Below are 26,312 nucleotides of genomic sequence, written 5' to 3' on the forward strand. Positions count from 1 at the left end.
TGACACTTTGTTTCCAGGGGCCTTTGGACTGAAAACAGGAAACTTTATTTTTGAATGGAACCACCTCCACCCACGTTCCCGGGATAAACAGAGCCAGTGTGGCAACACCCAGGGCCTCCCCCCCCCCCCCAGAGAGGCACCATTTGGGTGGAGATGACTCAGAGTGGAGTTGACCAAGTGTTCATAGCAATGGGCTGTTTCTAGAGTCAGTTAGGGGCGTTGGGTGGGGTGGGGGTGGTGTGGGGGCAGGGTACCAGGACTCCCGGGAGCCTCTGGTCCTCATACATCAAAGCTTTCCTTCCCTGCACTCCTGGAATGAGAACCAGCCTCTGAGAATGCCAAGGCTTCCTCCTTTCCCAGTCATCCCTGGGGTGAAATCTGTTGGCTACACATTTAGGTAGCTCGCCCGAAGACGGGAAGACGGCACAAGGCAAAAGCCGGAGTCGGAGTCTTACGCGAAACCTGCGACGGTGATGCTGGCGCCCGGGGCAGTGGCTGGCAACTGTAACAGCGCTGGGCTGTGGGCGCTGGGACCCCGCGCGCGCCTGCGTGGCGTGCGTGCGGTTGCGGGAGCCTGTGTTCGCGCGCAGGAAGCGAACGCGGGCCGCACCGCTGCGGGTGCCACTGGCGCGCGGGAGGTGAGTGTGGAGCGGGCGGGCGTTGCGGTGAGACGGTTGGGTGGCGGCCGAGCACCCCTCTCGTGGCGCAGCCTTCTAGGTTCGTGGGTCCGGGCTCCGAAGCCCCGGGTGCGGCTCACGCCTCTGTGGAGCGCGCCGCCTAGGAGCTGCCACGCCCTGGGCTCTGGCCTCCCCAGCTGGTCTCAGCTGGTTCTTGAGGCTCGGGACAAGGGACCCGAGAGTCTGGACTACTTGGGGGAGCGTCCTATGCGCGGACGCAGGAATCCATCCTGCCCTGCCTCCGGGGCTGTAAGTCTAGTGGGTGGCCAGGTTGTCCTCGCGGCCGAGGAGAAGCGGAGAATACGGTCCGCAAACCCGTGGACCTGCAGCAGGCCCGGAGGGAGGAACACACATTCCAGGCAGGAAAGGGCCTGCGGTCCTCAGGGTAGGAGAGAGCTTCATGGGGGAGGGATGGTCAGGAGGCTGGCCTCGGGGAAGGGAATAGGAGATTTGGAAGGAAGGAGGAGCTAAAGATTAAGGCTACATAGTGAGAGGTCTGAGTGAACGTACAAAGCATTGTAAAGGAAATATTAGATGGAGGGAGCCTCGCTATTTCAGGTTGGAAAGGATGCTGTCAGCTGCAGCATGGAGAGCTGTATTTGGTGTTTGTGACTTAAGGACTAAAAAGGCAGGCATTGCTTTTTGACCTAAGTAGACCATATTTTTTTCCACATTCCCAGCCTTTAGGAGAAGCGGCTTGCTTTGTTAGGAAACGCTACTGCCAAGGAAGGAATTGCCCAACCGTTTGTTTTCAGAGGTAGGACGGTTGGAGTTTGCAGCATTCGCCCAGAACAAATTTGTGTTTTAGCTCTGAGTGTTTGAGGCAGAAGCAGGGAGTTTGGGCTCTCTGTAGTGTTGACACCTCATACTGAACTTCCATAACTCTAGGAAGGGACCTCCCTTTTACTGAGAGAAAAGTGTGGCATTTTCTCTTTCACATTGACAGGTTTGTTTATTTAAAATGAATGGCTATAGGAGAACTGCAGCATTAAAAATACTTCATTATCAAGACTGTTCAAATTCAGTTCTTGTTATCAAATAGGACAAGTAGAGAACAGAGAAGAAAGCATCCATGCCTATCCTGAAAGGAAGACCCTGATGATGCATAACTTGTCCTAAAGCAATTTGTCAGGGAGAGATCATTGGTTTTAGCTGTGGTAGCATTAAAGTTATCATATAGTACTTCTTTAAAAAAAAAAAAGTTTTCTAACAAGAATATAGCGTGCAGACAACACACAATACACATACACACTCACAGACAGACACACATATATACACACAGACACACACACACTCACATACACATATACACACACAGACAGGCAGACAGACACACCACAGACACACACTCACAGACAGACAGACACACACATACACACACTCACAGACACACACATACACACACACTCACAGACAGACACACACATACACACACTCATAGACACACACACACACACTCACAGACAGACACACATACACACACTCACAGACAGACACACACACACACACACACACAGACACACACACACACACAGACAGACACACACACACACACACACTCACAGACAGACACACATACACACACTCACAGACAGACACACATACACACACTCACAGACAGACACACACATACACTCACACACACACACACACACAGACAGGCAGACAGACAGACACTCACAGACACAGAGACTCACAGACACAGAGACTCACAGACAGACACACAGACACACACACTCACAGACAGACACACATACACACAGACAGACACACACACACACACACACTCACAGACAGACACACATACACACAGACACACACTCACAGACACACACAGACACACATACACATACATTCGCAGACAGACACACACATACACTCACACACACATATACACACACAGACAGGCAGACAGACACACTCACACACACATACACACACTCACACACACATACACACTCACATGAAATCCTTGAGCTTTGTTGTCTGTGGGGAACCTAGCTGCACACATTTGCTTACAGTTGCCTGTGATTCCATTGTTTTAAAGAAGAATCAAGTAGCCAGATAGAGATATGACTGGCAAAGAAAATATTTACTATCTTGCCTTTTGTGGAAAACAAAACATTTGTCCATCCTTTACACAGAATATAGATAAGATTTTGAGAATTTGAATATACTTTGGGGGTGGGGACAGTGTGCAGGTTCTCTCTAGGTAGTCTTGGTTGTCCTGGAGCTCTACATGTAGACCAGGCTGGCCTCAAACTCACAAAGATCCACCTGCCACCCAAGTGCTGGGATTAAAGGCCTGTGTCCTCATGCCCAACTTGTTGACTACTGCCTTACAAGTTAGAATAAAGATTACCATTGCCTTTAAAGGCATTCATCAGCCTGCAGCCGCCGTCCGTCCCACCATGACAGTAGAGTTTCAGACAGCATCTGCAACTGTATTTGGCTACTGATTTAGTTACAGACTTTAGTTTTGAAATGCAGTTGCCCAGTTTCTTTTTATTGTGTATGCAAGTACATATTTGTGTGTGAGTGCGTGTGTGTACATGTGTGTGTGTGTGTGTGTGTGTGTGTGTAAGTGGATATCTTTATTCCTTGTTTGCTCATCACCTTACTTTTTATTTAAAGATTTACTATTGTGTGTGAGGGCACACACATGTCATAATGTATACACACACACAGACAGACACACATACACACACGCTCACAGACAGACACACACACACTCACAGACAGACAGACACAGACAGACACACATACACACACACTCACAGACACATACATGAAAGTTAGTGGACAGCTGGCAGGAGTCAGTCCTCTCTGTGCACCATGTGGCTTTAGTACATTGAAATCAGACTCTCACAGCTGGTTTGGGGGCAAGCAGCATTACCCAGTGGTCCGTCCCACTGTTTGAGACAGGGTCTCACTGAATCTGAAGCATATCGGTTTGGTTAGACTGATTGGTCAGCAAGCCCCAGAGTTCCTCTTGTATCTACCTCCCCAATGTCGGGATTACAGATGCTGCTGGACCCAGATTTTTGCATGGGTGCTGTAACCAAAACCCAGGTCCTCATGCCTGCACAGCAAGTGTTTTAGCAACTGAGCCATCTTCCCACCTCATCCCCAGGAAAAAATGATGATAGTATTAAGATGGTATTAACTAGTCCTTTATCTTAGTGTAAGCTGTGTTGCTTTGCTAGGCATCTACACAGTCAGAGTACAAGCTCAGTTCCCTACCCTGCACACTGGTTGCTGATTTGGAGGCGTTTGAACTGGGAACCTGTGCAATTTTCTCTTCATGGGTTTCAATCATGAGGTTCAGGTTAAACTTAGAGTCTTTGCCGTGCACTGTGTTGATTTGAGGGTGAGTTTGTCCTCCACATGCTGTCTTAGCCTCTAACACAAGCTGGCACAGGAGATGTGTGAATGGACTAGTGATTGAAAGACCCACAGGTGACAAAGAGCACTGACAGTTAATGACTTAGCCCAATGGAGAAGATAGATGAGAGATCTGGGCTGGTCCTGATGTAGGGCAGAGACGGGAGTGTTAGCTAGATGAAGCTTCATGGGCTTTCAGATGCATTTTGCTGATTGGCGACCTCTTAGTTCCCTTTCCCAGTCTCTCCTGCTCCCTTTCCCACTGGCTGTTGACAGCCACAGAGGGTGTGTACCCTCTCTGCTTCCACTGGCCCCTCCCTATCCAGGAATCTGGAGACTCAGTCACCTTGCTTGGGGGCTAATGGGCGCAGCATTTGATATTGAAAAGCATTGAAAAGGTTCAGGTTCTAGGTCCTTCTATTCCTGGACTGCACATTTTATAGTGTTGCAAACTGTTACTGTATAAATTGCCATAACCACAGACTTTTCTGTAAAGCCCACTTTGCCTTTTAATCTAGAGAGAGAGAGAAAGAAAAGAGAGGAAAAAATAAAGACACCCACCCCCCACAACTTAAAGCCCTAACCTCACTACAAAGTATTGACAGGAGATAAAGCGAAGGTAGGCAGATGTGAAATAAGAATTTCAGTTCCCACTGCTTTCTGCTTTTCCTATCTGCTTCTTAGCCCAAGGTCCCTGCACACCCCAGTCCCCAGTCTCGAATAAAGTCCTATCTTCAAGATTGCTTTAACTACCAGAAAACTGTCTTGGTAGACAGTATATAATGCTTGGGAACTTTTTCTTTAAAAGCCCACTTATCTTCTACCCAGCACTCGGAGGCAGAAGGCTTCCATTATCATCAGGCTTGGATGAAAGCCCCACTTCTCCCTGGCTTCTCCCTGACACAGCCAGTTGTGGTGCAGCAGCCGCCAGCTGGGACTTGAGGGGCGGAGCTGAGAAAAGGCAGGGGCACGTTTAAACTTGCTACCTGTGAGAACGTCTAGTGGTCTCAGGGAGTGGGGCTCAGCCAGTGAATAGCTCAGGTTCATTATTACGAAGTAAGCAATTAGGGCTGGAGAGGTGGCTCACTGAGTATGTGTACTGTTTTTGTAGAGGATGTGGGTTCCCAGCACCCACATCAGGTGACCCATGATCACCTGCAACCCCAATTCCAGGGAATCCAATGCATTTGACACATGCGGGTACCTGCACTCGTGTGCACATAGATACACACATACAATTTTTTTCATAAATTGAGCAATTAGAACTTTGTATGAACAGGAAACCTACGTACAATGGATCAGCCACTTTGACGCTGGCCAGCTGCTGGCCTCAGACGTGCAATTTCCATTTTGTTCATTTGTTTAAGTACCTAGATTTCAGCAAAGAAGGCAATTTTTGTGTTCTCTCAGGTTTCTCTGGACCTTGTGTGGAGGAACCCTGAAAAAACTGGACTGAGTCAGATAGGGATTCCTGGTATCTGCTTATTCCTCGTGGTCACCAATCTTGTCTGTGTCCCTAATGGCTGAAAAGTGATGTTGGGTGGGAAGGCTGTTAGAAACTGTCTTAGGAAGAATCCGGAAAGGCTGGGTGTGATGTTTACGGAAGAGAGTGGCCCACATATCCAGGTTTTCCTTTGATGTTTCTGGTTCAACTCTGACCGCTCTTCATCCCTGAGGAAAAGTAACAGTGAGGCCCCATTTGAGGAAAGCATGAAGGCCCCAGGCCAGAAGATAAGACAACTTACAAGGCTGTCACAGTGTAGTAGTTCAATTCTATTTGGACAGGAGAGGACTTAAAGTCCCAGAGCTGTACCAACAGTTCTGGGGACTCCAGTCTCCTGACCTGGAAGTGAACTGTTGTTAGCATTAGTGCTAATGCAAAAGTTACCAAAGTTGTCACACAGATAGAAATGTGAAGAAAGCCTGCCTGCTACAGTGCCAGGACCAAGCTGTCGGCAAAATGAAAAGAGGGAAAAGTGTGAAGAATGTAAAATAGAAAAGAAAGGAAGTCTTTATATTAAGTTTTGATTTGCTCTGATGGAGTAAAGTATATTTCACTTTTTAATATTGTTAAATTAAGTAAATATACCAATTGCTATCTTGAGTAAATAAAAGCCAGTTTCCCATGAATGCTTAGTGGTGCCTCAATGAGGAGACAAACATAAGTTTATCACCTGCATAGCAGGCTGGAGAGATGGCTCATGGGTTTGACATCAGGACATAATGAATAAGAGAGCTGGCTCCTACAGGTTGCTCTCTGACACCCACATGTGTGAACTGGCATGAGAGAGAACACACACACACACACACACACACACACACACTAATTGTAAGAACTATGTGAAATATAGTTCAAATAAAGTGGCTCAGGGCTCACTTCTTCCCTGGGCTTCAGATGGAAAGGTTTGTGTGTTCTGTGTTTGCCGCAAGTGTCTAAGGTAGGACTTGTAACATTGTAAGTCATGCCTAGAGAAGAAAGGAAACTCAGGGCAAGATGACTGTGGGGGTGGAGAGACCTGCAGAGCATGTTGGGAAAGGAACCAGAGCCCACCTGCTGCCGTGCTAGGAATGCCTGGGACACCACAGAGGACTGGAGCAATGGGCACTTGACCTAGAAGAACCAGAAACCTCTAGCGGGCATGCTAATTGGGTTTTATTTGCATATTTAGCCATTTTGTAGAGCATGTGGAGTCAAATCACATTTGGGAGTAGCTATAGGTTTTGTAAACAAAATACAGGCAAATAAGAGTAGAAGCCTGGAGTGTGGGTGCTAAGAGCACTCAGCTCTTGTGTGACAGCTCCACCCTAGGTGTTGGCTGGTCATGTGGTCTTCCCAGAAGAAGGCATTGCTTTCTTCTTCATAGAAATTAGCCAGTGCTTCTGGGATGAAAAGATTGGTACAAGTTGGTAACTAGAGCTCCTCAAGTTCTCTAAGTCTGTGAGTCACCAGGGGATTTTGTTAAAAAGTCCTGACTCAGGAACTCTGAGAAGAGGACTGGAGCTCTGTGATTGTCACATCCCTGGTGTGGTGACTCATCTGGGAGTTAGAACCAGCCTTCCTGCAGCCCCTCCACCCTCTGAAACCGATTTGGTTGGTGTATCCTGGCATCTGAGTTACACAACAAAGAGCCCTGGGTTCAGAGAAGGGGAGAAGAGTGGTGGTCACATGGCAGAAGTTGTGTTAGTAAGCAGAGGAGTCTATCAAAGGCATAGTACACCGTGAAGACAGCTAATGTTTAACTGAGGAATCTAGGTAAATAGTATTGGTTTACATTGCTTTGTTTATGAATTAGTGCATTTAGCTTAAGACTGCTACTTCAGAATTTCCCTCAAAGATGGATTATTGCTATGTGGAGTTCCTGCCCCTTATAATTCGACACGACTGATAATTGTCAACGAACCTAATATGTTTGGGATGCTGTCCCCTTTGTAGATTGTGTTTGCACACCGTATGGTCTGCCATTGCTTCGTTCCACACTGGGTGAGTTTCCAGATTGTTTCCCCCTCCTCTGGAAGCTCTTCCTCCAAAACTCCGTCTTGTGGGCAGATCGTGTTCCTTGGTCAGTATTTCAGACTCCTTCACAGATCAGTGCAGATGTCTGCTCCTCATGACAGGCCCCTTTATGGAATAGCCACTGAGTTGGGGGATCCCCTTTTTGGCATGCCTTATATGTATATGGGAAATATCTCCAGGAGCCAATAATCTTTTATAAGCAGACAGAGAGACAGACAGGCAGGCAGACAGACAACAAACCAAGGCTCCATTGAGTCAGAATATCTCATGCTCTACTGAATATGCTCTGGCCAAAGTGCCACCTCTACTATGGCCAGCATTGGCTCGAGGGTCGACTGACTTCCAAATTCTGAGAGGCCTTGGATTCTTCCTCTGGCACAAGGGAAGGTGCTGCAAGGCCCCTGGTTCAAGCCTTTGTCTGCCTTCTCTGCTGCTCCTCCCACTTCCACACCTTCTCTGCAGCCCACTCAACACCCACCTTTCTAAAGCTCCAGACTAAAAGGTAAACCATAAAACCACTTCTCTGGCTGGCAGAAGAGCGCCTGTTGCATAGCACCACGTCCTAGCCTCCCCTCCCCCTGGCCACTCAGCGCGGCTCTCCAGCCAGCCAGACTCAGCCCTGTGCAATCCCCTCTTCTTGAATTCTGCCCCCACCTTTACCCCACTCTCCCACCCAAGGAAGCTCTCAGCAAACTCAGCTTTTGGGCTTTCCACTGGGGGACAGCCATTGTTGGAAAGTCAGATTTAACGTGTGGGTCGTTCTAACACATCCTGTGAGTGCACACTCGGTCAACTCTGTGTCCCTAGAGAACGATCACTGCCCCCTACATTGTATTTGGGATTGGAACTAACTTCTTTGAGTCAGTGTGACCTCCTGGATTCTCCTTTACTTATTAACTGTGAGTTAGAAAATATATTTTGGTAAAAACATATTGTTTCAGATAAGGATTTATATAAAGGTCTCTAAAAGATTATTATTCTAACACAATGATAATTCCTAAATTCAAAATTCTGTAATATCAAGATAAAATGGATGGCAGATTCTCCGTTTACAACAATAAGATTTTCTTGAAGTATTGATCGGTTCTTAGTAATGCTTACAAAGCTGGTCTTAGGAAAAAGACAGAAGATTTTGTTTTAATTTTTTACTAAATGGGAGTATTTAAACCTGTGATTTGATTTCTCCAGATGTGTTGGTAGGTTTTCCCACTGAGTAAAGCTATCACTTGTTGGATGGATACTACTGTAACACCAAAAAAGAAAAAGAAGTTACAAAATGATTTCTACTTGGGACATACCTGATAAATTACATAATAATTGTAAAACTTACTTTACTGCTCAAAATCTGTTTATAAATTTGGCCTGTGGGGTTGGGGATTTAGCTCAGTGGTAGAGCGCTTGCCTAGGAAGCGCAAGGCCCTGGGTTCGGTCCCCAGCTCCGAAAAAAAGAACAAAAAAAAAAAAAAATTGGCCTGTTATATAAACTTAGGATGGGCCCGTTGTGCTGGATAGTTTTGGGTCCAGTTGACACAGGATAGAGTCTTGGGGTGGGTGGAGGCAGAACCTCAATTGAGAAATTGCCTCCACAAGACTGGGTTCTTAATTAGTAATTGATGTGGGAGGGCCCAGCTGACTGTGGGTGGTGCCATCCCTGGGCTGGTGCTTCTGGGTTCTATAAGAAAGAAGGCTGTAAGCAAGCCAGTAAGCAGCACCCCTCCGTGGCCTCTACACACTAGCTCCTGTCTCCAGGACCCTACCCTGACTTCCTTCTGCCGTGGACTATGATGTGGAATTGTAAGCCAAGTAAGCCCTCTCCTCCCCAACTTGCTTTTGGTCATGGTGTTTTTATCACAGCAGTAGTCATCCCTAACTGGGATACCTGTCAACCTCAGTCCTCTAGACTGACAGGTGAACAGCCATCAGTAATAATTAGGAAGGTTTTGACAGTAAGTCCCTGGGAAGTAAACACAACCAGTTTCATCAGTGTCTTTCCTTTTTAAAGAAGGACAGGACCACATGTTATTTTTCTCAAATCCTACTATTTTTGAGGGATGTTTTAAAAAGTTGCTTGGTTTATTTCTCAAAGGTAAAATGGTGCTGATCTTGATTCTGTTAGGACTTCAGGTAAAGACAGTATTAGGTTCCCCACATCTGATTACTTAGGCCTGCCGTACTCGGAGCACCTGGGGGTAGCTGGATTTAAACTTGGGTAGTCTCAGCTAGGGCTCCTGGCTCCTTCATGGCCGTTATGTGCTGCTTTCAAGTGGAGCGTGCGCCTGTTACGACATTGGCTACTGCTGCGTGGTGCCTGTGTTAGAACTAAAGTGAGTCTACAGCTCCACTGTCAGAATTTCAATGGCGAGTTTGCTGCTTTGAATAAGAGTGGCCCCTGGAGGCTCATATATATGGGTGCTTAGTTACCAGGAAGTGTGGCCCTGTTGGAGGAGGTATGTCACTGGGGGTCGGGCAGCATCTCTCTCTCTGCCTATCTGCCTGTTTCTGTTTCTCTCTCTCTCTCTCTCTCTCTCTCTCTCTCTCTCTCTCTCTCTCTCTCTCTCTCTCTCTCTCTCTGTGTGTGTGTGTGTGTGTGTGTGTGTGTGCATGCCCGTGCCTGCCTGCCTATAGATCAGGATTTAGCTCTCAACTACTTCTTCAGCTCCACATCTACCTGCTGCTATGATCTCTACTATGATGTAATGAAACTGTAAACACACCCCCAATTTAAAGCTTTCTCTTATAAGAGTTGCCTTGGTCATGGTGTCTCTTCACAGCAACAGAACAGTGGCTAAGACAGTGCTGTTACAGCTCCAGAGCCAAACGATCTTGGGCTGTCTGAGGCACTTGTTTTGTTTTGTTTTCCCATCTGTTATCTTCTTCAGTTTGTGACTTCTGTGACCCACACTCAGAACTATAGAATGGGATTGACTTTAAGGAGATTTGTACCTGTTAAACCTGTCTTTGTTTTCTGATGCCTTCCCCACGTCTTCCTTAACAGTGAAAAGTTGACGTCTCACAAAAACCCGTTGCTCTGTTAGCCTCTGCTGCGTCTCTTCTGTTGTTTTCTATTGAGAATCTCTGTCCTCTCAGAGCATGCTCAGGCCAAGGCCATTTGTAGCTGTGTCTCCCCACCCTACATTGTTAGGGTTATTGAGGGTAGCCCCTCAAGACCTCAGGATCTTTAGAGATCCTGAGGGTGGCCCCTAGGCTTGCCCTACTGTGAGAGTTCCAGTGGCCACTCCAGGCTTTTTCCTGTTTGTGGGATTTTTGGTATTCATTCTTGGCTTTGCTATACCATTGGAGTCCCAATGGCTCCCTCCTCCTTACTGGGTTCTTTGGCTTACTCCTGGGGTGCTGATCTCTCCTATCTGGACTCGTGGTTAGTTCTGTAATTTAAATATCCAGCAGGAAAGTATAACTCAAGATTAAAATATTTATATATGTGTGTGTTAGTGTAAACTACACTTTAATATACAATTGATCCAGGACTTAAAGGCCTCCCTGTTAAACGTGAGAAAGGGCTACTGACGAGCCAGGTACATCCTCTCCAGTGTAATCTGATTAAAGGACTTTTCCTAGCTGTAAACAAGATATTTTAAAAGTATTTTTATATTTACACATATATAAAACAAAAGACTATATTTTCCTGATGATTTTACCAGTGTCTCTCCTGCTTATACAAAGTCAGACTACAACTATGCCAAATACCACTGTCTCATTGTTGGTCCTGCATCAAAGTCCATATATCTGGGTTCCCTTGGTCATTCCTCCATTGCATAAAAGTCAGCAGGAACAGAGATTTAAGCCCTTTGGTGCTCCCATGTCAGTTGGATATAACCACAGTGATCTGATGTCCACCTCCTAAGTTATTTCAGAGTCTCAAGTATTGAAGGAAAACTATTAGGTAGCTAGCTGGCTTGGTGACCATGGAAAAGGACACCCCCTCACTGCATCTTCTTTCAAAGTTTCTGATTCCAAAGACTGCCACAGGCTTCCTGGTTAGGATATTTCCCTTGTCCAGCAGAAGATAATGACAGAAATGACAACTATACCTTCTTTTGGAGTGTCATACCAATTTAAACCTCCATGTGGGTTGACATATGACAATTACCAAACTAATTTGGTTTTCAGAACTAAGGTCACTTGTTTTACTAGATTCTCCCTCTCTACCCTGTTGACCACATGTGATGTTTATCACCTAACATTTTAAGAGAGTGTAAGGTGGTTCATTATTGATGCTATTATGAGCCTTCTATTTATTTTATGGGAGGATCCCTTAATCATGAAGGCTTGGACCCTATTTTCACATTTCTTGGTACACATTAACGTAAGTGTTCTACTAGAGTGGACTTGCTATACCACAGGGAAAATAAGCAGTCAACTTTATTGAGTCACATAAAAGTAATTGAATTAATTTTCATTTACTTCAAACTATTACTTAAAAAAATCCACAGAGGCTGTTTTAATGGGATGTCTGTAACCGTCCCAAGACCTGATGTCTCTGAGTGAGTGGTTTTCTCCCTCCTAGGGACACTGAAAGCTAATTTCTCTGAGAGGTTTTCTCTCTGCTAGAGACACTGAACGCCAAAGTAGATTCTTTGTTTCCATGACTTGATAAGTGTAGAACGCCCAGGGGAGTGTGTCAGCAGAGGGACCAAGGCTTGGATTTCAGGTAGAGAACGGATTTGACATGACAGACAGACAAAAACTCGAGGTGTGTGTTGTTGTGAAAAGCTTTACTTCTTGGCAGATTTAAGCAGTTAGAACAGGTACATCATAATTGGCAGTCATCCAGCTCTTATTCATCACCCAACCAAATGTCCCTTGTAAGGAGGAAAGCAGAACATACAGTCTAGGAAACAATTCTCAGCCTCAAACAATAGTTTAAAAAACTACAGTTATACTGCCAGATTTGTGGGCACCAGGTATGTATTCATCATTTTTCTTTGTCATAATAAAGTTTAAACTCTATATTTATGGCCCCTCAGATTAGTAAGGAAACTTTTGTAACCATAGTTAACTCTTGATAAGTTTGTTCAACTTGTTGGAACTTACCCACGATCTTTCTAAAAGAGTCACTATTATTCCGAATCATGCTAAACAAAACTTTCCCAAAAGGGGGGAAAGGCTTTTCTGGAACAGTCATGTTCTTAGTAACTACAATTAATTTCTCTCCTATTTGCTGGGAACTAATGGGTGCAGCAGTTGAATTCATCTCAGCCGTTGAGTTCATCAGGATCATGATGGTGTGAGACGTTTCCGTCTCTGAACTTTCAGTTCCTGAGACATCTAAAGGTCCATGACCATCTTCCCACACTGCTATATTCTTAAAATCAGAGATTGTTGACAGGCTTAAAGCTGCCAAGATCACCAAGGCTAGAACACAGAAGGCACCTCCACCGCAAGCACAAACCCTAGTCATCATCTATTTGTAGGGAGACTGCAGGGACCTCCAGGAGGCCAAGCCATTCCAGGCACAGGCCTCTGTTCTGAATAGAAACAAAGCACAAGAGCTTCAGGTCACACAGACCCTACTGGAGTGGGTGTGGCATTTTTCGGTTTTTTGTTTTTAAAACGAAGTTCTAGGATATCTTGCCTGTCGGTATGGAGGGACTTCAGGATCAACCTAAAAAGAATAGGGAAGATTAATAATATAACAATCACGAGCCCTAAACCCACAGCTGTGAAGATGTAATATTGAATACAATCCATAGGATTCAAAGCTGTTAAACTTTTAGTAAACGATGTTGTAAGTTTATCTACGTTTTAGGCATCTAAATGTCTCTGACTCATGGCTGTAATCTGTTCCTGTAATTGTTGTATGTCATAAGAAATATTTGTATCCTTCCAAACTCTTAGTAAATGAGCTTTAGTTCTATTTTAATTTTTTGGTTTATTATAAGGTAAAGGAGTCACACAGATATAATGAAAACTAGAATAACACCTGGTGGCTAACTTGGTTTTAATAGAATCAACATCTTGTACTAATTCTAAAATCACCTCTTTTAAGGCATTAATTCTTGTTTCTAATTTTTATCGATAAGGTGTTGTGTTGACAGAGCCACAGAAATATTTTTATGTATTTCATTAACAAAAATAGCTGTCTGTATCTCTTTAACTAAAGCTGTAGTGGATACGGCAAAGGATGTTAGAATAGCAATCAATGTCAAAATTCCTAAAATTAAGGCAGCCACAAATCTCTTAGGTCTAATTAAGTCATTAATGTTTTCTAAAGCTTGTAATCCAGAATTATCAAACCAAGGATCAGAGCCCAAATATACTGGCAGCATAACATAAGCAGGTCGTTTTATAATCAATATAACAGCAAATTTTTTTATCCAATCTAGAGGAAACACAGACAAAATACAGGCTTCACAAGTTACATGATAAGACAAGAAAAATATTAGTAGCAGTCATTTTAGAATGAGTAGATGTTATTTTTTTTTTTTTTTAAGCTGTGTCAGAGTTGGGAACTTGTTCTTCTCTGTGATCTCCTCTAGGGAAAGTCTCTGTAAGGCTGTTTGGGTTTTTTTATAGAGTCTGTTTTTGTCTGTGTCCTCTTTTCGACAGCTAAACTCAGGCTGTTGGGTGAGTCTGTATCCTGTGGAAACACACAAGTATAGCCTCGTCCCGAGGCAGTTAAAATATCGGGGCCCTTTTAGGCTCCTGAGAGTAAGTCCTTCTACAGAACCAGAGGTTTGGGAATTGTACTTCCTGTTTTAGCATGTCTTGTAACAGGAGTTATTCCTTCTTTACTTGTGTTTAAATAATTTAGAACAAACAAAGCATGAGTTAGTAAGTGGTGAGGAAAGAGATATGAATTAGCATTTTTTAATCTCTGTACTTGAGCTTTTAATGTCTGATGTGCTCTTTTCACAATTGTTTGTCCTTGAGGATTATATGGAATTTTAGTGCTATGTTTTATGTCCCATGTGGTCAAAAATTTCTTTAAGGATTTTGACATATAGGCTGGAGCATTGTCTGTCTTCAGCTTTTTGGCTCTTCCCATATAAGCAAAGGTAGCGCATAAATGTTGAATAACATCTTTTACCGCTTCCCCTGTTCTTGTTGACGTATAAATCATATGTGAATATGTGTCTACAGTGACATGTACATAGGAAAGCCTTCCAAACTCAGGCATGTGAGTAACATCCATTTGCCATAACAGTTGAGGCTTTAAGCCTCTGGGATTAACACCCATTTTCTGTACTGCCCCCACAGGCAAAGCATGTGGGTGGAGGTCTATATTTCCCACCTCCGTATGTCTGTTTTACAAAGGCGCCAAACTGTTGACCTTTCATCGCTGCAGCATAGGCCATTCCCTGTACCACTGCTGGTGAGGCGTCCATACAGGCCTTTATGTAGTCTTGAAGACTCCCTGATTTTCTTACAGGTCTGATCAAGTCCTGACATAATGAGTTGGCATTTTCCCATGTTAATTGTTTTAATAAAATGTTTGTCCCCTCACTGGGGGGCAGCATCCTACTTATTGTCTCCTCCAATCATGAGACAAATGTCTGATAAGGCTCCTCATTAGATTGTCTTATCCCTGATAAGGTAGTTCCCTTGGTCCCAGGAGGAGGAATGGCCCGCCATGCCAAGACAGCATTAGCAGTAATTTTTTTCACTCTCTTCTAATCAGGGAGAGTGAGACTTCCATCCTCAGGGAACCAGGGTGAAACCTTCATAAGAAAGTCATAAAACTCCGAGGCTGTGTCACCTGAGACTTTTAGCCCCCATTCCACCAACATGTGTTTTAGGACTGATAAAAATAATCTTTTACCTTTTGAGCCGGACTGCCCCATGATTTCACTTTGATTTCTCGCCCTTAACCAGCCTACCTTCGCTGGCAGGACTGCATTTCCCTTGGTGAGAGCCTATCCATTCTCTGAGTAAAAGAAGAGTAGGGGGGAAGAAAGAATTACCTGTCCAAGGGTCCCTGTTCGGGCGCCACTTGCCGCAGACATATATTTGAATGCACACATGAGAAATAAATGTAAAAAAGAAAGTTAGTATTGTTTATTTCAGCTCTAAGTCCTTTGCTTCCTATTGTCTAGACACCCTTTCATACCAGTACACACATGGCATCATTGCTATTCTCTTTCTGTTTATAATAGCTGTGTAAGATTCCACCGTGGATACATACGTTATACATCCTCTTTGGTGATAGTGTTGATTTTGTAGTTATTTTCTAGAGCAGTGTTGCAGTGGATTATACTGTAAAAACACATCATTTCAGACACAAGAAACTGTGGGAGATACAATTGAAACCAGTGACAAAAGGATAGACTCCATAGTTCTCTGTAGAGGTCTTACCATTTTGTACTGCATCAGAAAAGTATGTGCGGAAGGGAATCTCTAACTCTAGTTATCGTATTACTGAACTAGTCAAAACTAAACACAGGTATCTTGGCTCTCTACTCCTAAGTACACCAATGTATGGCTTTTAAAAACAAGAAATGAGATTTTAACAGCCTTATTGCTATGTCATTTATACAGTCATAAGTTTTTTCAGGTATACAGTACAGTGGCGTTACTAAGTACAGTGGCGTTACTAAGTCTAGTGCTGTATAACCATCTCCACTAGTACATTCTGAACACTGTCATCACCCCTCAATGTCCTCAAGCCCCTTTCATGTTAGTCTCTGACCCCACACTCACTGTATGAGGCTAGACATGCTGGCTAGTCTTATGTTAACTTGACACAAGCTAGACCTATCTTAAAGGAGGGAATATCATTTGAGAAGATGCTTCCATAAGATCCACCTCTAAGGCATTTTCTTTATTAGAGATTGACGGGGGAGGGACTGACCCATTTTGGGTGGTGCTATCCATGGGCTAGTCCTGGGTTCTATAAGAAAGCAGGCTGAGCAAACCATGAGGAGCAAGCTATTAAGCAGTACCCTTCCATGGCCTCTGCGTCATTTCCTGCCTCCAGGATCCTGCCCTGTGTGAGTTCCATGATAAACAGTGCTGTGGAAGTGTAAGCCAAGTAAACCCCTCCCTCCCCACTTGGTTTTTGGCCTTGGTGTTTTATTACAGCAGTAGAGCCCTAACCCTTACTTCCCATGGCTATAGACTCTTTACTTCCTGTATAGTGTATGCAAATACAGCAATATAGAATGTTGCATTTAATTAGAATATAGAATGTCCTTTTAATTAGCATTTTTGGAGTCTCATGCATGTCAGGAATTCTTACATCTAATGTTTGTAACAACACTCCACTTTATAATGGAGTAGTCACATTGTTGTTAGTACATTGTTTGTATCAAAGGATGTTTCCTTTTGTTCTGGTTGACATTAGTATGCTTAAAAATAATTACACTTCTTGACAATCTCATGCCTAGATTGTCTTTAGATTTTTCTAAGACCCAAAGCAGAACTTTATTCTTTCTTGATCTAAAGGCTGCTAGAAGGCAGCTGTTTTCCAAGTGGCCAGGAGGAGGGTCTCTTTGCCCATCCCCACGGTGATACACTTCCTCCAATAAGGCCACACCTAATAGTGCCACTCCCTGGACCAAGCTTATTCAAACCACCACAATCCACTAGACAGATTGTTTTTTCCAATTTGTTTTTCCAATTATATTTTGTAGTTAACAGAATTATGTTATGGTTAAGGAATGTTGCCTGTAATGGGAATTTCAGGATTGACAAGTAGCAAAACACCAAGACCAAAGGTGACCTGGGGAGGAAAGGGTATTCTGCTTACAAATACTGAATTACAGTCCCCTGAGGGAAGCTGGGACTCAAACCCAGCAGGAACCTAGAGACAGGAGCCTATAGGGAAGCCATAGAGGAGTGCTGCTTTCTGGATTGCTCAACCCACTTTCTTACAGCATCCAGGATCGGGTGGTGCACCCACCAGGGGCTGGGTCTTCTCACATCACTCACAAACTTAAGAACATGCCCTACAAGCTTGTGTACAGCCCAGTCTTATACAGGCAGTTTCTCAACTGAGGTTATTCCTTCTGAGATGACTCCAGTTTCAGTCAAGTTGACATAAAACTAGCCAACACAATATGTAACCTAGTATCAGCTTTAAAAAAAAAATAAATGTTCAGAACAGCCTTAAAAGGAAGCCCTTTGGTCCCTCAGTGCATGTAGGGGTGGTTCCAGGTCTGCTGCGGGCTCTGAGGTTTTCTCACACTCAAATCTTTATGTATCATGGTGTGATTCCATGCAGTCTGTGCATTCTCTAAATTAGAAAACCTAATACAGTGTTTTAAAATATGGATACATTGCTGCTTCTTGATATTTCTTAGGAAATAATTACAGAAAGTAAGTCTCTTCTGCTTAATACAGAAATACAGACATATCTTCCTTTATGGGGAGTGGTGGGTTTTGGTTTTGTTTTCAAGGGGAGAATTGTTTAGAGAGGGTTTCACCCTATAGCCCAGCCTGGCCTTGAATTCATTGTATACCTGAGAATTGTCTCAAAATCTCAATCCTCCTACCTCTAACTCCCTTTTACCTTAACTTACGCGCGTTTGCTGCCACCACCAGCATTTTCATTGCTTCCTGCAGTTGACTGAATTTGTGGGTGCAGATGGCCAACTGTATTTCTTTTCACTTTTATTGGATAAAAGGTGTTAAATATTTTTTATCAGGTCAGAATTATTGATACATCTTCAACGCAACCTTTTAATGTAAGGGTCTAAGCATTACAGAAGGGAAGGAAAGATTGCAAGAGGCAGAGGACCAGAACTGCTTTCCATATATGACAGGGAAACTGCACCCTGACATCTCAATATAGTCTCCTAAACACGACCTACAAAACACCAACACCAGCTGACAAGCCAACACACACGGGAATCTCACAAAACTCTACTCTTACATGAAGAACTATAAATTAATTACTGCTAAGAAATGTCTCCTCTGGGGTTGGGGATTTAGCTCAGTGGTAGAGTGCTTGCCTAGGAAGCGCAAGGCCCTGGGTTTGGTCCCCCGCTCCGGAAAAAAAAAAAAAAAAGAACAAAAGAAATGTCTCCTCCAAGGATAAGCCATCTTAAAGGTTATCCAGTCATACATGGGTACCCTTAAATATGTATGCAAACAGGCAACACTAAAATAGACTTAACTGTGTGTGTGTGTGTGTGTGTGTGTGTGTGTGTGTATGTATATAGTATATATATGTATAATACATATATAGTATATAGTATATATAGAAAGGTCAATTTGAGGAGTGAGTGAGGAGGACATGGGAGGAGGGGAGAGGAAGTGGTGGATATCATGTACATACAGTATTCATGTATAAATTCTCAAAGAAATTTTAAAAAAGGATTATTGGGCTAGTGAGGTAGTTTAGTGGGTAAAGGCATTTGTCACCAAGCCTGATGACATGAACTCACTCCCAGGATCCACTTTTCTACCAGCTCCAGGAAGCTGTTCTCCAGTTCCCAAGTGTGGATGTACAAACAAAACAAGCAAATAAATGGAATTTTAATATTAAAAAATTACCAGTCTAATCTGCAACATTCCATTCATCCTTACTTTCCTTTGCTACACACACACACACACACACACACACACACACACACACACACACACACACACAATTAGCTGTTTTCTGTTGCTAGAACAAAAAAATTGTGCTAGGTCACCCTTAAGAAACAGATAGGTTTAGCCCATGAGACTAGAAACAGAAAGCGTGGTGCCATGTGTTGGCTTCTCAAGAGGGTTTGTCTGCTGTTCCACATAAAGTGGAAAGAGATAAGATGTACAAAGATGTGCACAGGTGCTCATCTGCAAGAGGGGCTCACGGGACCTGCCAGGCCCGCTTCGTAACAGCTAACCTGAGGTGACTGGTCCATTTTGTTAGGAACTGTATCAATTCCTCTGTGAGGGCAGAGCCCTTTCCCCTTACTACTTCGTAAACTCCATCACATTGGGGCCCATCATGGGTTTTGGTGGGGACAAACTTCAGATCATAGCACTTAAGAGATACAGGGAAAATCTTGTGTCACCCAGAATGTGGGAGGTGGGGTGGTGTGGGATTGATTTATAAGCAGATGTTTCAGGTTTTGCTTCCATAAGGCGATGTCCTGAACCAGCAGGAGTAAGTGTCCCACATGGTGAGGTGGAAGGGGGGGGAGAAATGGAAAAAACAGAGCAGAAGCAATAATTGGGACGAGGACTTGCATAAGCTCATGACCAATGCCAAGCAAGTTTTCGTTTTTCTTTCTTTTTTATTTTGTTTTCCTTTCAAGACAGATTTTTCTCTATATTCTCTCCCAACTAGGTCTACACCGCAGTGCCCCAAGAGGTCTGCTGGATATCTTAAGTCTCAGTCAGCAAAGCCTCTCACACTGCCAAAGGCCTCTCTCTGAGCCGTCAGCAATCTCTCTACCTATCTAGTTCCCAAGGCAGAAATAGTTTCCATACCAGAAACACACATCCCAACTCTGTGGCAGCCTTGACCAGCTGCCCCACACTCCATTACACTTAAATCTATACATGAAAGAACACACAACACAATAACCTTTGACCCAATTGATAAGATATAATTGTCCACCTAAACATACAAAGTCCAGTACCATCCATCCTTTAAGAACATTAATAACAACCGGTAAATACACAGAGTGGAATCTTTTTTTTTTTTTTTAAATTTTTTATTAGATTTATTTCTTTACTTACATTTCAAATGCTATTCCCCTTCCCGGTTTCCTGTCCAGAAGCCCCCATTCCTTTCCCTCCCCCTCCCCCTCCCCCATATAGGTATCCCCCATACATCCTCCTTACTGCTTACTGCCCCCCTTATTCCCTTGCACTGGGGGTCCAACCTTGGCAGAACCAAGGGCTTCACCTTCTACTGGTGCCCAACAAGGCTATTCTCTGCTGCAAATGCATTTGGAGCCCTAGGTCAGTCCATGTGTATAGTCTTTCAGTAGTAGTTTAGTCCCTGGAAGCTCTGGTTGGTTGGCATTGTCGTTTTTATGGGGCTGCAACCTCCTTCAACTCTTTCAATACTTCCTCTAATTCCAGGAATCTTTCTTTTTCTTTTTTTTTTTTTTTTTCGGAGCTGGGGACTGAACTCAGGGCCTTGCGTTTGCTTGGCAAGCGCTGTACCACTGAGCTAAATCCCAACCCCAAATTCCCGGAATCTTAACGTCACCTTCCATGTTGTCTACGGGCTACTCTCCCTCTCTTCTTCCTCCATTCCAGTCTCCTCCTCTTCCTTCACACTCTTCTTCCGCCCATCTTTCCTTCTCATCCAATGACAGGCCTCCTTCCATCCTGTTCCTGCCCTCACCTGTATTTTACAAATTAAATGGGGAGAAGGTTCTGATAAAGTCACCAGAGTCCTGAATAGTGCCTAGGCAGCCATCCTTGAGGCAGTAGAATTAGCATCAAAATACAGATTAACTCCAGGGCAAACCACAACAGTCCTGGAACCCACTACATACTCCATGCCTCTGCTTCCAGGATGCTGGTATTAAAGGTGTGCATCACCACACCTGACTCAAGCAAGTTTATTAAGAAGCCAAGCTTCTTGTATCATATATACTATTTCCAGGAGGAAAAGTGGCCAAGGTCAGCGGAGAGCTAAGTTAGACAGTGTTGGTAAAGAGAAAGTGGAACACCTCAGACAGTTCAGGGGGAAGGGTTGAGTTCCCAGAAGCTGCAACCTTGACTCCTTCCAGGCACTGCTTCAGCCCCCAACCAGCTTTGCAGAGCCTGCTCATTGACAAGGACACAGGACTAAAGCTCCCTTTGTCCTCATCAGGACCTTTGAGAAAGTCTCTGTGGGTCTCTGATGCTAATTTTTACGATGTATCTTAATGATTGTTACATTTTTGTGTGCTTCTGTTGAACTCTGACCTTCACAGGTGCATGCAGTCATATCCACAAATGCAGGCAAACATAAAACACAGTGGTATAAGGAGATCTTTCAAAAATAGAAATCTTGCTAGCAACACGATTTTCTTTTAAATGCTACTTAATTAAAAGACATGATAGCAATGGTTAGCTATAGACGATAGTCCTAGGTAGTTGGTTGGCATTTTCCTGGTACATACTTTCCTGTTTCTTAATTTTTAAACACTTTGTGGTTTTTTTTTTTTTTTTGTTTTGTTTTGTTTTTTTTTGTTTTAGGTGTGAGCCTTCTAAGTAGCATATGGCAAAAATTTAGGCCAAGCTGTGAAGCCCCTGTGGTTAAGGTAAGTTGGCGTCCCCTAATGATGTATGTTTACAGCAGCTGTCCTTTGTGTTTTCTGTTTGTCACACATTTTCTTTGCTTTCCTTCGCTTTCTTTATCTTCCCATTAATACATGCTTTTTAACTTTATTCAACTCAGAAGGTAGAGGTCCATATCTGTTCCTCTACTGGTTATGCTAGGGGCTTATTTATTTTTAATTCTTCTTACCGAAGGGGCGTGTGTGTGTGTGTGTGTGTGTGTGTGTGTGTGTGTGTGTGTGTGTGTGGATGGCGAGCTTTCGGGTGTATGGAGACTAGAGGTCAACATCAGGACTTTCAGTTTCTCTCCATAGTTTTTGAGACATACTCTCACTGAACCTAGAGCTCACCAATGTTGTTAGACTGGGTGGCTAGCAAGTGCCAGGGTCTTTACCTGGCTATCCCCACCCCAGTGGTGTTGCAGGCACGTGCCACCATGCTTGGCATCTATGTGAGTGCTGAAAATCTGAACGTGGGTCATCTTGCTTAGCCTACCACCTTGTCATTTTACCTGGTATGTTCATTTTACTTTGTGTGTGTGTACTTGTTTATGTGAGTGTTTACAGAGAGGCAGGTGCTAGTGTATATGTGTATGAAGGCCAGAGGGTGGCATCAGGTGTCTTACTCAGTCATTTTCTACTTCATCTCCCCGAAATCTTGTTTTATTTTGATTGTAGGACAGGGGCGTGAACTTGGGCCCTTGGCGCTCAGCAGGCAATCTGCCACTGAATTACAGTATTGCCTTCTACAGTTACTCTTTGAGACTGTCTTTCACTGAGTCTGGAGCTCACTGATGGGGCAAGCCTCACCAGCCAGCAAGCTCCAGAGATGCTCCTGTGTCTGCCTTCCCAGTGACAGGATGATGGGAATATGTTACTTGAGGACCTAGCTTTTGTGAGTCCGGCTCCTGTGTGTGCATGGCAAACACTTAACCAGCTGACTTAGCCATCATCTGACTACAGCCTGTAGAGCAGCCTTCATAATGCTTTGACACCTCATGCTGTGGTGGCCCCCAACCATGACGTTATTTTTATTGCTATTTCATATCTGTAATCTTGCTGCCTTTAGAAATTGTGATGTAAAAAAACAAAAACAAAACAAACAAACAAACAAAAACAAGAAATTGTGATGTAAACATCAATGCCTGCCAATGGTCTCAGGCGACCCCTATGAAAAGTCCTTCTATTCCCAGAGAGGTCGTGACCCATGGCTCTAGCTTTACACTTTTTTTCACTGCATGGATAAACCTATTTTTGTTCTTGGCTGTCTTTTTCCTGTCTTGTAGCTGTGACTACGAGTCCACGGTTTTAATTCTCCTGCTTTACCTTGGCTGCTTACATTCCATTCCTTCTTAAATCAGTGTCCTTCATATTAAAATGGACCTCACTAGCCAGGCATGGTGGCACATGCCTCTGACCCCAGAACTCTGGAGCTGAAAGCAGAGGACAGGCAGACACAGGTGGATCTCTGTGAGTCCTAGTGCTTTTGAAAATACTCTTTGTATTTCATGTGAATTCTCTAAAATCCACTTATTGAGCCAGGCATGATGGTGAGTGTTTGCTGCAGCCCTACTGTGTGACATCTGAAGCTCCAAATGAGCTTCTCCAAGCATTCCCTGGGTTTAAATGATGCCTATTCAAATAATTTAGAATATTAACTGAGAGACTGTTCGAATTGTACTGGTCACACCTCTGGGGGAAAGCTAGGACAGGCTAACACTTAGGCTCCCAACCCCTAGCATAAGAGCCATCTCCACTTAGTGGAACTTGGCACCATGCAGGTACAAAATCCGGCTTTTTGGGTTTGTTTTTGTTTACAAAGCGAGACAGGAAATCCAAACCAATGCATTTGTAATCTAGTGACACAGAAGGTAAGAGAAAGATCTTCTGGCTACCCAAAGACATAAGCAGTGACTTAGTCAAACACATCCCTGAGGATCCCGTGCTCTGCATCTGTGCACATAGAATTCACTGGCTTTTATTACTCGTCTTTCCAGAGGAGGCACACATCATGTTCATTGCTCCAGGGAAGAAATTACGGGAAACAGAATTTCAAGTGATGAGTGCACATATCCTGTTGAATGATGGAGCTATAATTTCATCTCAAAGATTTCCTAATGATAGACTTTTAAATCATGGTGTTTTTCCTTTTTGTATTATAAAGGACCCACACAGTTTTCTGAATCATCTTTATAGGATAAATTGGTAACAGTGGTGTTGCTGGTGCTGGACAGTCTAGAAACCCTGCTTAGAATACATTCAAAGACAAGTGAGACCGGCTTACTTATTCTGCAGCATAGTAGCCAGGATACAGAATCAGTTAGAGAGGCCTAGAGCAATGCAGTAACCTGCAAGTGCAGTATTACCCACCTATCCCACGCTAGAATCCTGGCATTCGATGCAACGTAAATGGCACAAAATGAGCCAAACACAAAGACAGAGATTCCATGCCCTTACGCATTTGTGCAATGTTTTCAGCTTCCATCTTTCTTTCTTTTTTTCCCTTCCCATCTTCCTTTTTACTTTTAACTTTGAGACAGGGTCTCTCAAAGTCACCTAGGCTGGCCTTGAACTTGTGATCTTCTTGCCGAATTTTCCCAAGTAGCTACGATTTACAGTTATTCGTGTAGAATGAGAGGTGTTGTTTGAAAATGATTCCTGGTCCTGTTTTAATCCGGGTCTTGATGTGCACCTCTGGATGGTGATTTTTTTTATGTGCATTAAATATGACATCAACTGATGTGTGTTAGGGCGGTGGACACTCACACAGCCTTTGCTCCATCTTGTAGAACCTGTGCCTTCTGTACTTCTCTGCTGCTGTGGATGGCCCCGGCTGTCTTGACTGCCATTCCCAATAGGATGTCACTGAGATCCCTCAAGTGGAGCCTCCTGCTGCTGTCCCTGCTGAGCTTCCTGGTGATCTGGTACCTCAGCCTTCCCCACTACAATGTGATTGAGCGTGTGAACTGGATGTACTTCTATGAGTATGAGCCAATTTACAGACAAGACTTTCAATTCACACTCAGGGAACATTCGAACTGCTCTCAGCAAAACCCATTCCTGGTCATCCTGGTGACCTCTCGTCCCTCAGATGTGAAAGCCAGACAAGCCATTAGAGTTACATGGGGCGAGAAAAAAACCTGGTGGGGACACGAGGTTCTTACATTTTTCTTACTCGGCCAGGAGGCTGAAAGGGAAGACAAGGCATTAGCATTGTCCTTGGAGGATGAACATGCTCTCTATGGCGACATTATACGGCAAGACTTTTTAGATACCTACAATAACTTGACCTTGAAAACCATTATGGCTTTCAGGTGGGTAATTGAATTTTGCCCCAATGCCAAGTATGTCATGAAAACAGACACCGATGTTTTCATCAACACGGGCAATTTAGTCAAGTATCTTTTAAACCTAAACCAGTCGGAGAAGTTTTTCACGGGTTATCCTCTAATTGAAAACTATTCCTATAGAGGGTTTTTCCATAAAAACCACATTTCATACCAAGAGTACCCGTTCAAGGTGTTCCCTCCCTACTGCAGCGGGCTGGGCTACATCATGTCCGGCGACCTGGTGCCGAAGATCTACGAGATGATGGGCCATGTGAAACCCATCAAGTTTGAAGACGTCTATGTCGGCATCTGTCTGAATTTGTTAAAAGTGGACATTCATATTCCAGAAGACACAAATCTTTTCTTTCTGTTCAGAATACACTTGGATGTATGTCAGCTGAGACGTGTGATTGCAGCCCATGGCTTTTCCTCCAAGGAGATCATCACCTTCTGGCAGGTCATGCTGAGGAACACCACCTGCCACTACTAAGCCCTTACGGCATCCGGCAGGGAGGGAGGAAGGCACTGTGCAGAAAGGGTCAGAGTTAGCACTGCAGAAAACTCTGGAAGCTACGTGTGCTGGCTTGCCTGGACGTCACTCACGGAGCCTACCTAGACTGGAGCGCCAAGGCCTGAACTTACAGTATTTGTTTTCACAGAGTTTAACTTGGATCCTTTAAAAGTGATGATCAGGAGTCAAACATCAAGCAAATGAATGGTTTTGCTAATAAAATCAAACGGTCAGACAGTCTGGATGACTCAGGCTGTAGATTAGAATTTCTTAAGATTTCCCTGAAAGAAAAACTAACCATTCCACAGCCAGAAGATAGTGTGGAGTTGTACTTATTAGATAGTCTAGTCACAATGGTTCAGTGCGTATCTTAGGTGGTTATTATTAAAAGATATATACATACATATTTCTTGTAAAAAGCTTTACTGAAGTTATATTGAAAAAATTCATTTGTATTGTTTCCTTTGCAAGGTACTGAATGATGTGGACTGCAGAGGTACCAAGTCAAATATTATTTAATGTTATTTCAACTTTCTAAGTGTTTAAATGTTATGATGGTTTCAGTCTATAGTGAATTGCCTTTCACATTTGAGCTTTGTTTTATTTACTGTACTGAGCAGTTTAATTCTGAAAGTCCCATTACTGTGACGTCCTAGGTTATTACTGTCAGTAGTTTGTTGAACTTTGTTGCACTGTAAACATATGGAGAATTAAAGCAAAAAAATTTGA

General features: G+C 43.8%; 1 protein-coding gene across 2 annotated transcripts; it reads left to right on the top strand.

Annotated features, from left to right (window-relative positions):
• Nucleotides 1–542: 542 nt before the first annotated feature.
• B3galnt1 (beta-1,3-N-acetylgalactosaminyltransferase 1 (globoside blood group)) lies at nucleotides 543–26,312 on the top strand. Of its 2 annotated transcripts, XM_032898259.1 has the most exons (3): nucleotides 543–638; nucleotides 21,664–21,728; nucleotides 24,533–26,312. In XM_032898259.1, exon 3 carries the CDS (start codon nucleotides 24,567–24,569, stop codon nucleotides 25,560–25,562), a length of 996 nt encoding a protein of 331 aa, XP_032754150.1. In that variant the 5' UTR covers nucleotides 543–638; nucleotides 21,664–21,728; nucleotides 24,533–24,566; the 3' UTR covers nucleotides 25,563–26,312. The 2 variants fall into 2 exon arrangements, with proteins under 2 accessions (XP_032754150.1, XP_032754151.1); XM_032898260.1 differs by lacking the exon at nucleotides 21,664–21,728 and having other exon boundaries at nucleotides 558–638.

This window comes from Rattus rattus, chromosome 3 (genome assembly GCF_011064425.1).
Source record: "Rattus rattus isolate New Zealand chromosome 3, Rrattus_CSIRO_v1, whole genome shotgun sequence".
NCBI classification, from domain to species: domain Eukaryota; kingdom Metazoa; phylum Chordata; class Mammalia; order Rodentia; family Muridae; genus Rattus; species Rattus rattus.